At 45.0% G+C, this 13,422-nt stretch overlaps 2 protein-coding genes across 2 annotated transcripts; one reads left to right on the top strand and one right to left on the bottom strand.

Moving 5' to 3' along the window:
• Positions 1-1,740: 1,740 nt before the first annotated feature.
• LOC136548749 (auxin-responsive protein SAUR71-like) lies at positions 1,741-2,076 on the top strand. Its single transcript, XM_066540166.1, has one exon. The coding sequence runs from the start codon at positions 1,741-1,743 to the stop codon at positions 2,074-2,076; it is 336 nt and encodes a 111-aa protein (XP_066396263.1).
• A 3,200-nt stretch (positions 2,077-5,276) lies between these two features.
• Positions 5,277-11,892, bottom strand: LOC136551960 (protein DETOXIFICATION 27-like). The gene is made up of 8 exons (XM_066543485.1): positions 11,614-11,892; positions 6,652-7,193; positions 6,472-6,558; positions 6,308-6,364; positions 5,977-6,215; positions 5,715-5,833; positions 5,546-5,632; positions 5,277-5,400 (listed from the first exon to the last, which is right to left on the bottom strand). The coding sequence occupies exons 1-8, from the start codon at positions 11,890-11,892 to the stop codon at positions 5,353-5,355; spliced, it is 1,458 nt and encodes a 485-aa protein (XP_066399582.1). The 3' UTR covers positions 5,277-5,352.
• Between the last annotated feature and the right edge of the window lie 1,530 nt (positions 11,893-13,422).

Here is a 13,422-nt window from a genome sequence, read left to right as displayed (position 1 = left end):
CTCGCTCGTCGTCTCCTGCAGGGAAGCGAGGATTTGGAACGGGGTGTTCCAGAGAGCCGAGAAAGCTGCTGGGATCGAGCCGGGGAGCATTCGGGCAACGGTGCTGGTGGAGACGTTGCCGGCGGTCTTCCAGATGAACGAGATCCTGCACGAGCTGTGCGAACACTCAGCGGGGCTCAACTGCGGCCGCTGGGACTACATCTTCAGCTACGTCAGAGAGGAGGACTTCATCCAGCCACGGCAAGGTAGCATGGTGCAGGGCGAGCAGGCGCTCGGCCCTCGACGACCGGATGTGGTGACCGCGGACACCGGCCGAAACAGAGTACTACACAATTTTTGGCGTACGTGTTTCTTAGATTTCACTGTGGCACTCTGGCCTGTTCAAGTTACTAGCCCCGAGCTTGCACTTAGAACTACAACCTTTATTCAGGCACTTCCCGGTTTCGAGCAACTGGCTAGGAAGAACAGAGGCCTCAACATCGGTTTGTTAGGCTGTGCAGCGTGGAGAGGGAGGCGTGGTCAAAACCGCTCAACGTTGGTCAAAACAGCCTTGCCCCCACCCCAGGTGCTAAAAGTGAACGGTTTTGACAGTTGGGGTACCGGTGCTAGACGGTTTTGAAGTTTATGGTTAAAATTAGACCAACACAATAGTTGAGGGGCCAAAAGTGGACTTAATCCTATACTATATGTTGGCGAAGTTAACCTATTACATCATTTTTTTTGGAGAAGACAAATAAAGTGATATTCCTTTTGTTAACAACACAAATGAACATACTCAGCCACTGATAGGCAGCGTCCCTTCTCAGTGACAGTTACTACTCAACATGCTAAGTACAACGTTCGTACTACGTGTCCTTGTTCGGTCGTCGTACACGTAAGTACACGTCGATCAAATCAAACCGACCGACACGGCAGAAGGCCTGCTTGGCCTAGACGCCAGCTTTTTGTAAATAAAGCAAAAACAAAAATAGAATTACCGATTGTTGAGGTTAACCTGCTCTACAATGAACTCGTGCAGACGTATCAGACCAGCAGGCTATTGGAGATTTGGAGTGTTTAATTTTAGCTAACCTCAATTGGTAGTCACTCGTACAACAGGACGATTGTCCCTTAGAACAATACTACGGATTAAAAAAAAAACAATTCTCTTTCTCTAAAACCTGTCATATAGGGGAATAAATGAAAAAACTACTCCAGTGCATCCTCTTTCTCAATCCCATTTCCTTATATTTTTTTGTCAATCCCTCAATCCTAGTGATACAGGAAAGTTAAATTTTCCCTCTCTTTTAAAAAAACATTATCATGTCATAAAAATTCTTACGTAGCATATTAAGTACGCATAAAACTCGAATGAAACTCTCGCCCCAACAGAGGAGTACAATATATAGGAGCCTTTTATTACTGAATTTGATTAATGGCGATTGACGGGGACAGAAAATATATAACACAGACCGTGACTCGTCAATTTACATTACGTACGAACCTACGTACGTACAGGTCAGCGTCACTATGCCCAATCACACAAGTCACGTACGTTTGTCGACTGAACTGGAAAAAGTCCTAACCGGCTTTGAACCTCCACCACCAGCACTCCTATATAAAAACCCCCGCATTGCGTTGCATCTCTTCTTCTTCATCGAGTTTGAGCATCAAGTCATCATAAGAAAAAGGCCGGCACATATAGCCTATCCAGTATCCACCCTGCAAATCCACAGCACTATACGTATCACAGGAACAACAATGGCCGCTTGGACAAGAAAGGCCACCGCCAAGGCCTTGGCGAGCTGCGTGCCCGGTGCTATTCGTGAAGACGATGACAAGCAGAGGACCGTCCCGAAAGGGTATCTCCCCCTAGTGCTGGTTCGCGGCGGCGACGACGACGAAGGTGCAGGCTGGGAGACGAGGGTCCTGGTGCGCGTGAGAGACCTCAAGGAGCCCTGCATGGCGGCGTTGCTGGAGATGGCCGAACAGCAGTTTGGGTACGGGCAGCAGGGGGTGCTCAAGGTCCCCTGTGACGCGGAACGCTTTCACCATGTGGTTACCATGGCACGCAAGTCCAAGGTTGCTAGTACATAAATGGCGTCATACTATCTGCATGCACGCGGTTAATTAGTTGCTGCGAAAGCGAAACGGTATAGCTAGATTCTTTATTTTCGTTTGCATCGGCTTCACGTAGTCTACTTGGACATTGGACGGGTACGCTAATGCGACGTAAGTCTACCGCAAGTTCGATAGTTCATTATAAGAAGAGATGAAGACATGTGTGATGGGGCGCGTAAGTGTTGTTTAATACTCTTTCCATTTCAAATTATATGTCGCTTTAACTTTTGATACATCGAATTTACTACGTATCTTTATACTTCAGAACGGAGGGAGTATATATTTTTTTTGTATTTGTACTTCTATATAATATTCTATCGTTGTAACAAAGTCTTGAAGAGAACTCCATTTCAAACTTTTTTTGTCACACAGAAATATCCCAATGTTCCATCCCCGCTTCCGGCCGGGTGTATCTACGTCTACTTGAACAAGCGTACAGTGTTTCGTAATTAAAATTCTCTTATGGGCTGTTTGGATTCTTGTAATTCAAATCTACTTAATAAAGTAGGCTATTTGGCTTGAAATTTGACATTCTACCACTTTTCAAAGTCTGCATAGCCTATCTCAAAATCATAGGACGAGAGATGGAAATTGATTCTATAGATCACCATGTTACGTTTCTAGTTTGCAACTTATAGCACGCTCTTCAATTCGCTCCCCTACGGTAGAAATAGAACACATAATTATCTCTCTCGTATTAGCCAGCAATAATATACAAATATAATCTATATACAACCATATTAGCTTAATTAATATGTGTTTAAATTATGATTATTAAAATAAATTCAATTCCAAGGATCCAAACGGGACCTTAGGATATGTTTGATTTCTCTAGTCTAAAGTTTAGTCGTCTAAAGTTAAGGATTAAATTTTTTTAGATCACTTTAGCTCACTTCTGTGATCTAAAATTTTTATGAGGTTGGCTAAACTTTAGACAACACTTAGCTTTATGCCTTCTAAGCCCCATTTAGATCATTGAAATTGAAATCCATTTTAATAATCACAACTTAGGCACGGATCCCTTAAGTTAACATCAATGAATATTAACGTAGTTGCATGTTGTTGTTGGCCATATGAAGATACTTGTGTGCCACACTCCTGCTGCTGGTGGTGAGCGAGCCAAAGAGCATGGTATGAGTTCAGAGCATGGACATCAATGGGGTATATTTCTATCACTCACTCCATAAATTTAAGACAGGTCTATTATCTATACTTTAGGAAAATCTGGAATGTCAAATTTCAACGGACTTTGAGATTCTTTCATAAATTTAATCAGAATGAATTTTATTCAAAACTACAAATTTAATTGATAAGATGTTCATCAAGAGTACTGAAGACTCATATGCTAACGGCGCCACTAATTGTATCCCCCCATGTGGCCATGTATGTTCTCTCAAGTGTAAGGAATAAAGAGAAAAATGCTAAAAAACTCGTCCTGAACAGAAGACAGCGTGTATTGAGACATCATGTTTCGCAGCATCCTTTTTCTGAAAGTGCTGGGCTGTGCGAACTAATCATAGATTAGTTGGTTAGGTTCCTTATGGTGGAACCTGTTCACCCGAATTTAAGTCATCGACTTGGCACGAGTGCTCGCGTTTTCCTGAATTTATTCTAGGATTTAACGGCGCTCCCGTCGACAGCGAGGCGCCTGTGGTGACTTTGTGAATTTCAAGATGTGATGGCTCAGTCCTTCGGAGGTACTCATAGGGGTAGGGTTTGCGTACGCGTGTTTATAGGGGTGAGTGTGCGTGCGTGTTGTGGACGTCTACATTGTACTGTGTAATTCTAAAAAAAAGTGATGGGCCGTGTGTGCACAAGTCATTATTGTTAGAAATTTAGCCATTTTAATATTTAATTTAACCTAGAAAATAGTAGCAGATTTGTGATAACATATATAAGCATATATGAACTACTGATATTCACAACAGTGACAACCATGACGAGCATACTGATCATAAACGACATCACAGATATCTTATTGAACATAGAAACAGTTAGATCACAAATATACCCGATGGAGGGACCAATGCCAAAGGCAACGGTGGCTCCATGCGCACTAGTCGATATAATGCATTGCTCGAAGTCACGGACGCCGGTCGATGCAGGAAGGTAGTCCACCAAGGAAGAAGACCACTACTGATCACCAGGAAGAAGGCAAAACTGATCAACACCGAGCAGTCACACCTGATTGCCCGACACACCGAGCAGGTGTGGCAGATGCGGGCGTGGTTCCAGACAGTAGCGAATCTAGGATTTTAGTTTAGGGTACGCCGTCCAAAAAATTTCATATACAATTCGATAAATCCATTCAATTTGGTAACAATTATAAATTTTGCAATGTGATTCGGTAAATTCAAGGATTAAGTTGAAACCATCAACTATATACAATATAAATAGTTCAAAAAATAGGCATAAAAGAGTACTAGAGACTTACAATGCTATTTTTTATTATTTTATTTGATGTTTTCGATGGCACATGAATATCTTGACTCTATCATCTTCATCAATTTCAAAGAAAACACCGGGCGACGACGAGGGCCAGGAGTCGGTGCTCGACCTCCATCCAAGCGGCACGCGGAGCTACCGCAGCTGGTCCTCGGTAGGCAGCAGGCGTGACGCGATGAGGCGAGCTCCGGCCTTGCCGTGCCCCGGCTACCGCGAACGGCGTGCGCTCGCTCTAGCTAGCCCGGCCACTTAGAGTGGCGGCGGCGAGCACGGTGGAGAAGACGCGGAGGTGCAACGCGAGGACCACGGCGTGTAGAGGGATTAGGATTGGGGGTATTTTGGACACTTTGCTGGCCGGATCCATATGTCAGGGGTGGCAAACAACGAAAACCCAACGGAAAGTGGATGGAATGGCGTGGACGAACTTTTTAGTGATTTGTAGGTCGTGACCATCTTTTATAATGTCACAAAGGTTAAACCCTCTAAAATAAAAGTTATGTGTTGTAGCTTACTGTGACAAGATAGATATTGGCATATCTTTTTTTTTATTGTCTTAGGCTGTGTACTCCCTAGTCGTGTAGAGACTAAAAGTGATTTTAGTGCTATTGTATCTTCTTGATATAATAAACTGTTTCGTTATGAAAACATAAATTGGTGAATAAAATTAGAAAAATTTGCCTTGGTACAAAACTAAAATTACCTACGTACGCCTTACACGGATGGAGTGACCATTGGAAGCAAGATGACTACAGGCCTACAGCAATATAAATCTCGTTACTTCTCTGTCATGGCATAAAGGCTCCAAGCTCAGTTGGTGCTACTCCATTGCCGCACTCTGTTACCAGCTTTCAGTGCCTGCAAAACCGAAAGACTTTAGCACCTGTGGCAACCCCCTGAGAAGTGATAAATGGCCAGGCCCGGGAGTCATCCGAACCCAAGATCAATCATGTAATGCGAAATGAGTTTATGGCAATATAATGTTAAAGAGAAAAAACAGAACCTCCTTATTCCAATCGCATCGAAGGGTGATCAGTGCCAGAAATAGAGTCTGCATTGTTGTGCCACTGATCATTCCGGCCCAGATGCCCTACACAAATTGCAGACTAAGTAAGTACTAGAACACATAAATCCCATGTTGTTCAACAATATTTTTGTACTTAAATGCATACAGGGACGCCATAGTTGAAACGCCATCCTAGCAGAACACCAAGAGGAACGCCAATCAAGTAGTAACTTCCAACATTCACATAAGCAACTAGAGCTTGCCACCCTGAACCAATAGCAACTCCTGCAATTGTAGCAAGAATCAAGAAACTATTATGGCTATCTTCCTAAGGAAAATTAATGCCAAGGGAAAACCCATAAATAAACTACTCTAAATCAAGCGTTACGCCACCATGTGTATATCTCTTATTTCGGCGGACGGCATACCAGAGAGCACAGGTTGGATCCCATTCAGAAGGATGGTGAGGGCCAGCAGAACGGAAATGTTATCCACTGCATCTATCACAGCCCCACTTGATAAGAAGATCATGGCCAGCTTGTTGTGGAAAATCAGTGCCAGAAAACTAGCGAAGAGGCTGATCAGAAAGGATGTTGCTGTTGATACGATTGTCGCAAATCTTGCACCATTTCCATTGGCCGCCCCGAGTTCATTAGCTACTCTCACACTTGTAAACAACAAGGAAGGAACCGTGATTAACTCTTTGCGAGAAGTGCTAGCTGTTAGATAGTATTACAGCTATGCCATTTAGTTGCTTACCCAGTGCCTTCTAAGAATCCCATATGAATCATCATTTCCCATCCGGTCAAACTCATACTGTTCAAGCGAAGGAAAAATGAAGAAATAGTAAAATGCACTCTGTGAGATCAACCAATTTGAGATTTCTTGGTAAATAAAAAGGTGGCACGAGATTGTCGACTTACCAGATAGACAGTGCATCCACGGCTAGGTCTGCACTCTTCATGTAAGCCGTGAGGAAAATCAATATCCGGTAGTACCAATTCTCCAAGCTACAAAGAAGCAGGAAAAAAAACAAGATGATATTGCTCCAGAATAATGCACTGAGATACTATACTATACATATATACCGCAATGGTACATACCACACCATGACACCCGACGACGCAGACAACGTAACAAACTCCTTCAAGTCCACGAACGCCGACGCAGAGAACCCACTCCACGTCTCCGGGCACCCGCCGCCGAGGGCGTACGAGAGCAGCAGCGCTGCCAAGACCACCCAGGAGAGGTTGAACGCCATGGCCACACCAAAGATCCCGAGCCCGAGATAATTCACCAAGAGCCAGGTGGCGGCGACGTGCACGGCGAGCACCACCGCCGTGGCAACCGCGGGGACCCAGTTCTTGCGCTGGCACTGCAGGAATGTCATGACTGGCAGGTGAACGGCGTACATGAAGTGCGACGGCAGAAAGTACATGCTGACCGAGCCCGCCGCGCGCGACAGCTCGGCGGGCTGGCCGAACGCGGCGAGCAGCTGCCCGCTGAAGACGTAGACCGGAGCGAGCAGCGCAGCGAAGGCCAAGAGAACGAGCCACGAGCGCTGCAGGTAGATCCCCAGCATGTGGTATTGCTTTGCCCCGTACGCCTGGCCGCACAGCGTCTCCGTTGCACTCGCCATGCCAAGCTGACAGATCACTGCAGTTAGTGGGGCAAATTCCTCTATCAAAAATTCAAGTGTGTAGTAGCGTTTTTATTAAAAATAGAGTGTTTAAAAATATATTTTTAATATCGATGTATCATATTATTTAAGTTAAAATGTACTCCCTCCAATTCTAAAAAAGGGATTTGCTACCTGAAATATAGACTTTTGTTCGTACGACAGGCATAGAACATCACGTGTATACTATGCGAATATTACAAAATACATCATAAAACATTACATGTACACTACGCGAACATCACCACAGTCGTCTGAACAGCAAACACAAATTCAGGCGACTATCGTATGTACGAGAACATCGTAAAATACGTCATAGAACATTACAAGTACACTACGTGAACATCGTAAAATTCATCATAAAACATCGTCTGAACAACACACAAAATTCAGGCGACTGGAGTATAGGAAATATGTCTAAAAAATATCTAAAGTAACAACTTACACAAATTATTTTATGGATGTTAATAGTCTCTTCATTCCATATTATAAGATGTTTTGTCTTTTCTAGATGCATTCTTTTTACTTTGTATCTAGATATATTGTATATCTACGTGTATAACAAAAACTACCTATCAAGAAAAGCCCAAACGACTTATACTTTGGAACGGAGGGAGTATATTTTAAACGAATTGTTGGTATACCGGTCACTAGAGGAACAATTTTTAGATTGTTCAAACATGTCTGCAACTCTGCATGTATGTGATATTCAACTAAGGCTGGATAACGAGCCGACTCGGCTCGTTTGGGCTCGGCTCGTTCTGGCTCGTTAAGATAACGAGCTAGCTCGGCTCGGCTCGTTATCCTAACGAGCCAGAAAGCCAGCTCGGCTCGGCTCGTTAAAAGCTCGAGCTGCTCGTTAAGCTCGCGAGCCAGGTATAAAAAATACACAAAATATAATATTTGCATTTATCTAAAGTTTGAGAATAATAATAATACAAAAGAAATGAATCTAACAACCTTAAATCGAATAAAAAAATTAATATGCGCTAATATATATACAAGTATAATAAAATACTATAGTATTCATGCATCTAACTACCTTAAATGATACTTTTTTTCCTAAAAGCTTGGCTCGTTTAGCTCGCGAGCGGCTCGCGAGCTGGCTCGAGTTGGCTCGTTATAGCTAACGAGCTAAAATCTTGGCTCGGCTCGGCTTGTTATCTTAACGAGCCGAGCCGAGTCGAGTCGAGTCAGCCACGAGCCGAGCGAGCTAACGAGCTTCAAGTTTTTGGTCCAGCCTTATATTCAACCATGCAACACAGCAAGCCAACGCCTCATCTTGAACCACCTCTAGTGTTTCTTATTTTCAGTGTGAGGATTTTTTTTTTCAGTTTTCTTGGCCACCCAGTCGGACCTTTAGCGTTCTCTTTTTATTTTATCTCTTCTTTCAATTGTTTTTTTTATTCTAGTTGCTTTCCACATAGTTGAGTCGGCAGGTGGTTTTTTTAATTATTGTTTTGTCTCTGTTTTCTCTTTCATTCATTCATCTAATACATTTTGCAGCAAAGCTCTTGCCGTTCTTAAAAAAAACGTAATCTAAGTGATGGCACAACATGTATGTTTAATTTACTTTAAGTTAGTTTGTAACTTTGTATATATTAATATTTGTGGAAGTGGGTAATTTAAAAACATATATAGTATGATTTATGGTTATTTGAAAAATTCACAATAGCATGTTTAGTAATTTAGATGTAGATTTAATGGGTTTAGTTCTATTTTAGAAATAGCATAAGCATGCAGTTTAGATGCAAATTGATGGGGTTGTGTAGATTGTTTATCATAATGGCAGGGTAGGTAATTTAGATGGTCACTTTTATGTTTTATAGTGATAGAGGTAAACAAAATAGATACAATTTGTTGGGTTATTTTATTTGTTTGTCACAGTGGCAGATGCGGTAACTTTTTAGAAAAGAGAAGAGATACCATAGTCATTATTATCATTAGGAAAAAGTCTATAAATAACCTCGGTGGATGGTCTACTTAACCCCTGACCTATAAAACTGGGTATCTAACACATTAAATTTTACAAAAACAGTCATTTTTACCCCGGGACGGTTTTGAGCACCTGGTTTTGCCCACGTGGCGCTCCAAGTTGGTAGACAGTGACACAGTGGCTGCCGGGCCCAGCTGTCATCCCCCACCTTCGGCTCCATCTCCTACCTGACGTCCATGGCGGCACCTGCAGCGGCCTGCGAGTGGGCTGCGTGGGGCCTGAACCCGACTGGCGAGGGCATGGCCGGCACGCAAGCGCTGGCGTTGGCGGGGTTCGGGTCTAGGCCCGCGGCGCCCTCCGTGTGGCCCTGTCCTTCCACCGCTCGCTCCTCGCGCCGTGTGAAGCAGTGCCGTGGCGGCTGACGGCGTTCTAGCAGCCCGGGTTCACGAGCGCCGCCGTACGTGGTGGCGTGCGTGAAGGAGGCGAATGTGGTGGGCATGGGCGCGACCGGGGTGGTGTACAGGGCGGAGCTCCCGTGCGCGCGTGCGCCGTGATCGCTGTGAAGAAGCTGTGGTGGCCGACGCTGGTGGACGGCGACGCCGTGGCGTCGGCGAGTGACCTGAACGCGGACGTGCTCAAGGAGGTGGCGCTTCTAGGGCGGCTCCGGCACCGGAACATCGTGCGGCTGCTGGGGTACGTGCACAACGACGCGGACGCCATGATGCTGCACGAGTTCATGCCCAACGGCAGCCTGTGGGAGGCGCTGCACGGGCCGCCGGAGAAGCGCGCGCTGCTGGACTGGGTGTCCCGCTACGACGTCGCCGCCGGCGTGGCGTAGGGGCTGGCGTACCTCCACCACGACTGCCACCCGCCGGTGATCCACCGAGACATCAAGTCCAACAACATCCTCCTCGACGCTAACACGGAGGCCCACATCGCCGACTTCGGCCTCGCCCGCGCACTGGCACCGCACCAACGAGTCCGTCTCCGTCGTCGCCGGCTCCTACGGCTACATCGCGCCAGGCTGGCATCATCGCCGATCCATCCATGAATCGATCTGAAGCGATTGTTCCGACATGCAATCGGAATGGGAATGTTTGCAGAGTACGGCACACGTTGAAGGTGGACCAGAAGAGCGACATCTACAGCTATGGCGTGGTGCTGATGGAGCTCATCACGTGTCGCCGCGCGGTGGAGGCAGAGTCCGGCGAGGGGCAGGACATCGTGGGGTGGGTGCGGGACAAGATCCGGAGCAACACGGTGGAGGAGCACCTGGACCGCAACGCGTGAGGTTGAGCCCCGTACACGCGCGAGATCCAGGATGCCACACGCGCCATCTGCGCCCCGTACTTCGCCCTCACGAGGTCAAGCGGGGACACCTACAGCTGCAAGGTGCGCGAACTGCGCCTTGCGTTAACCAGCGGCCCTCTGCCAGTGTGTCCCTAAGGTCCAGCTTGGACAGCCACGTAGGCAAATCCGGGAGGCAAAATCATTGTAGGGTGTAAATTAAAAGTTTAGTGTGCTTGTTACCTGGTTTCAAATTTCAGGGGTGAAGTAGCCATAGTGCTAAAGGTTTGGGGGTGATGTAGACTTTTTCCTTATCATTATTATCATCGATGCCTTGAGGAGATTTTAGGTGCTATTTTCTTCTTAGTAAAATATCATCTAGTTACTTCTAGGTTGGTCTAGTTTTCTTTATTACCATATCATTGATGGTTTACTGAATTGATGACCAGATCTCTAATTTTTGCAAGAATTTCTACGTCTTATTTTTTTTACCTCGTCTTGCGAGCATTAACATGCATGGAGACTCTGTAGGGGCCTCCAATTTATAGGTGCAATGGTGATAGAAAATATTCATCTAAGGCTGGTAAAACATTTTTTTACCAAAGGAAATATGACAGATTGCAAATAATGCATGGCGTACTTTTTTGCATTTTCAATCCACTATTGGAATTGAATACCCAAGAATTGCAAACTTAATAAATGTGATAAACATTCTTTACCAAAACGAAATATTACGGATTACAAATAATGCATGCATTGTGTACTTTCTGCATTTTCAATCCACTATTGGAATTCAGTACCCAAGATGTTTGATTCCTGCCTTTTCTTTTTCCTACTGGTCCTACGTTTTGTACGTACAGCCATAAAATTTATCCTACTTGTAGAAACTACAGATTGTTTGCACAACTGCGTCGTTATGTAGTTCGACGAGGATAACACTCTGAATCCTATGGAACAGTGAGTCAATGGTATGTAAAATGTTCTTTCTTCTAGTCCATTACGATGCAAAAAAAAGGCATGCTCTGCCCAGAGAAGCCGATGCCTTCATTGGATACTGGAGTAGTGGAGGTTAATGGTGGATTAGATATGGATCTCACACATTACAACGAGAGAGCAGATATAGCTAGGCAGCAAGAGAAGCGTCTGTAATCTGTATGCACATACCAGCATGGCAAAGTTGAAGCCGTCTACTACGGTGTTGGCGATGGAGAAGGCGGCGAGGTCGAGGTCGCCGAGGTGGCCGGCGAAGGACTGGCTGACGAGGTTCATGGAGGAGAACACCAGGTTCATGAAGACGGCCGGGCCGACCACCTCCCCCAGCTTCTTGGACTCCTCCCACACCTCCCTCGCCAGGTGTCCCTGGATAATCTTGCCTCCTCCCCTCTTCTCCGCCGGCGGCTGCGGGAGCTTCGGGAGGAGCGGGACATCGCTCTGGCTCTCCATGCTCGATCGGTAAAAGTCTTCTCGACGCAATTTATGAAGCCAGCCCAGCTACCTAGGTGACGCCGTGAGCCCTTGACGCGCTTTATTCTGGATGGAGATTGCACATTGCACTGCATGGCCAACCAAGAACTGTTTTGTGTAAGGGCACTCCCAATGCAGAAATCACTATAGTTTCTATGGGCATTAATTGTACTGCCACCTAAGCATTTTGCTGATGTGGCAAGATAGTTATTGAAGAGAGAGAACAAAAATCATAGAAACCGGGTCTAAGTTAGAAACCATGTCTACACGAGAACCAAGACACGAAGGGATGTGATTGGTAGCGAATGGAGAGAGAGTGTATGTGATTGGATAAAAAGTTGTTCTATAGAAACTATCCATTGGAACCATGGTTTTTATACATAGTGTCTATGAAAATTAATAGGTATAGAAACTATACGTAGTTTTTAGCATTGGGACTGCCCTAAGTTTTTTAAAAAAATCACACGCACAGCTTGTACAACTGTTTAAGAACTATTTAATGCATGCATACAACCATGGTCAAGTATGAATAAGATCTTTGTATATCATTTTATTGCTTACTTGATACAAATGAGATTAATCATAGATAAACTTAACTACAATATTTTTAAAATCACCCATACAATAAAATATATTGCTAATTAAAATATAGCACAATTACATATTTTAGTATAATTTTTATGATCACAATACGAATAAAAGAAACTGACATGCCTATCATGTTCACCCACTCGTTTCTTTATCCCTTGTGTTGTCTTTCTCATCGCTTCTCTTTCATATCCACTCGTTTCTTGAGCCTGTTTGGCAAGGCTTCTAAGGGCTTTAGCTCATCTAAAGTAGCTACTGTAGTAGAAAGCTGTTTTTCTCTCTTCTCGTGAAATGAATTAGGAGTCCAAAGAAAACACGTTTTCTAGCTTCTCCAGTTCTAACTCCTTTAGCACTGTAGCATAAAGCCGGAGCCAGAGCTAGCCGTGCCAGAGGGCTATCCCCTCGCTATCTCTCAAAGAGCTGGACGCATCTTCCGCAGAACCGGATGAAGCAAAACGACAGCGACTTGTGTGTGAAGTACGTGTACCCGATCTCCTTCCACCCCAGGTTGGACGTACGCCGACGTGCTCTCTGGTGGCAGGTCCAGTGGTCCACACTGCACATCGACGAGCGGCGAAATGCTACTGCTCCCAAATCCGATTTAGCATCATCCTTTCTTGCGCTCGCACTTGATCTTGCGCCGATGATGCTCACTCACTTATACAACGGTGGTGGAAGTCGTCGTGTACGGTGGGAGCACGACTCGGGCTCCTCGAACGACGACGTCAGGCGTTTTTTTTCCTCCTCGTTTAGCGAGGTAACTGTGGTTGCGAATGGGCTTGTGGTCCAACTCGGTGATCGTATTTTTTTTTCGAATTTTTTTCAAAAAATTTAGGGTATATGTATGCGTGCGTGTTCGGTGGTAACGTGCGTTTCCAGTGCACTGGAGGCGACGTGCCTTCCAATCTCTTATTTGCATGT

This window comes from Miscanthus floridulus, chromosome 4 (assembly GCF_019320115.1).
Source record: "Miscanthus floridulus cultivar M001 chromosome 4, ASM1932011v1, whole genome shotgun sequence".
Classification (NCBI taxonomy): domain Eukaryota; kingdom Viridiplantae; phylum Streptophyta; class Magnoliopsida; order Poales; family Poaceae; genus Miscanthus; species Miscanthus floridulus.
This window is presented reverse-complemented; position numbering and strand designations above follow the sequence as displayed.

What these genes read in the sequence shown, in the direction of transcription:
- LOC136548749 (XM_066540166.1), top strand. Translation starts at nt 1,741, where the DNA reads ATGGCCGCTTGGACAAGAAAGGCCACCGCCAAGGCCTTGGCGAGCTGC.
- LOC136551960 (XM_066543485.1), bottom strand. Translation starts at nt 11,892, where the DNA reads ATGGAGAGCCAGAGCGATGTCCCGCTCCTCCCGAAGCTCCCGCAGCCG. An exon ending in GGATTCTTAGAAGGCACTGG is followed by an intron (nt 6,216 to 6,307) that starts GTAAGCAACTAA and finishes GTTGTTTACAAG; the next exon opens with TGTGAGAGTAGCTAATGAAC. An exon ending in GTTTCAACTATGGCGTCCCT is followed by an intron (nt 5,633 to 5,714) that starts GTATGCATTTAA and finishes CAATTTGTGTAG; the next exon opens with GGCATCTGGGCCGGAATGAT.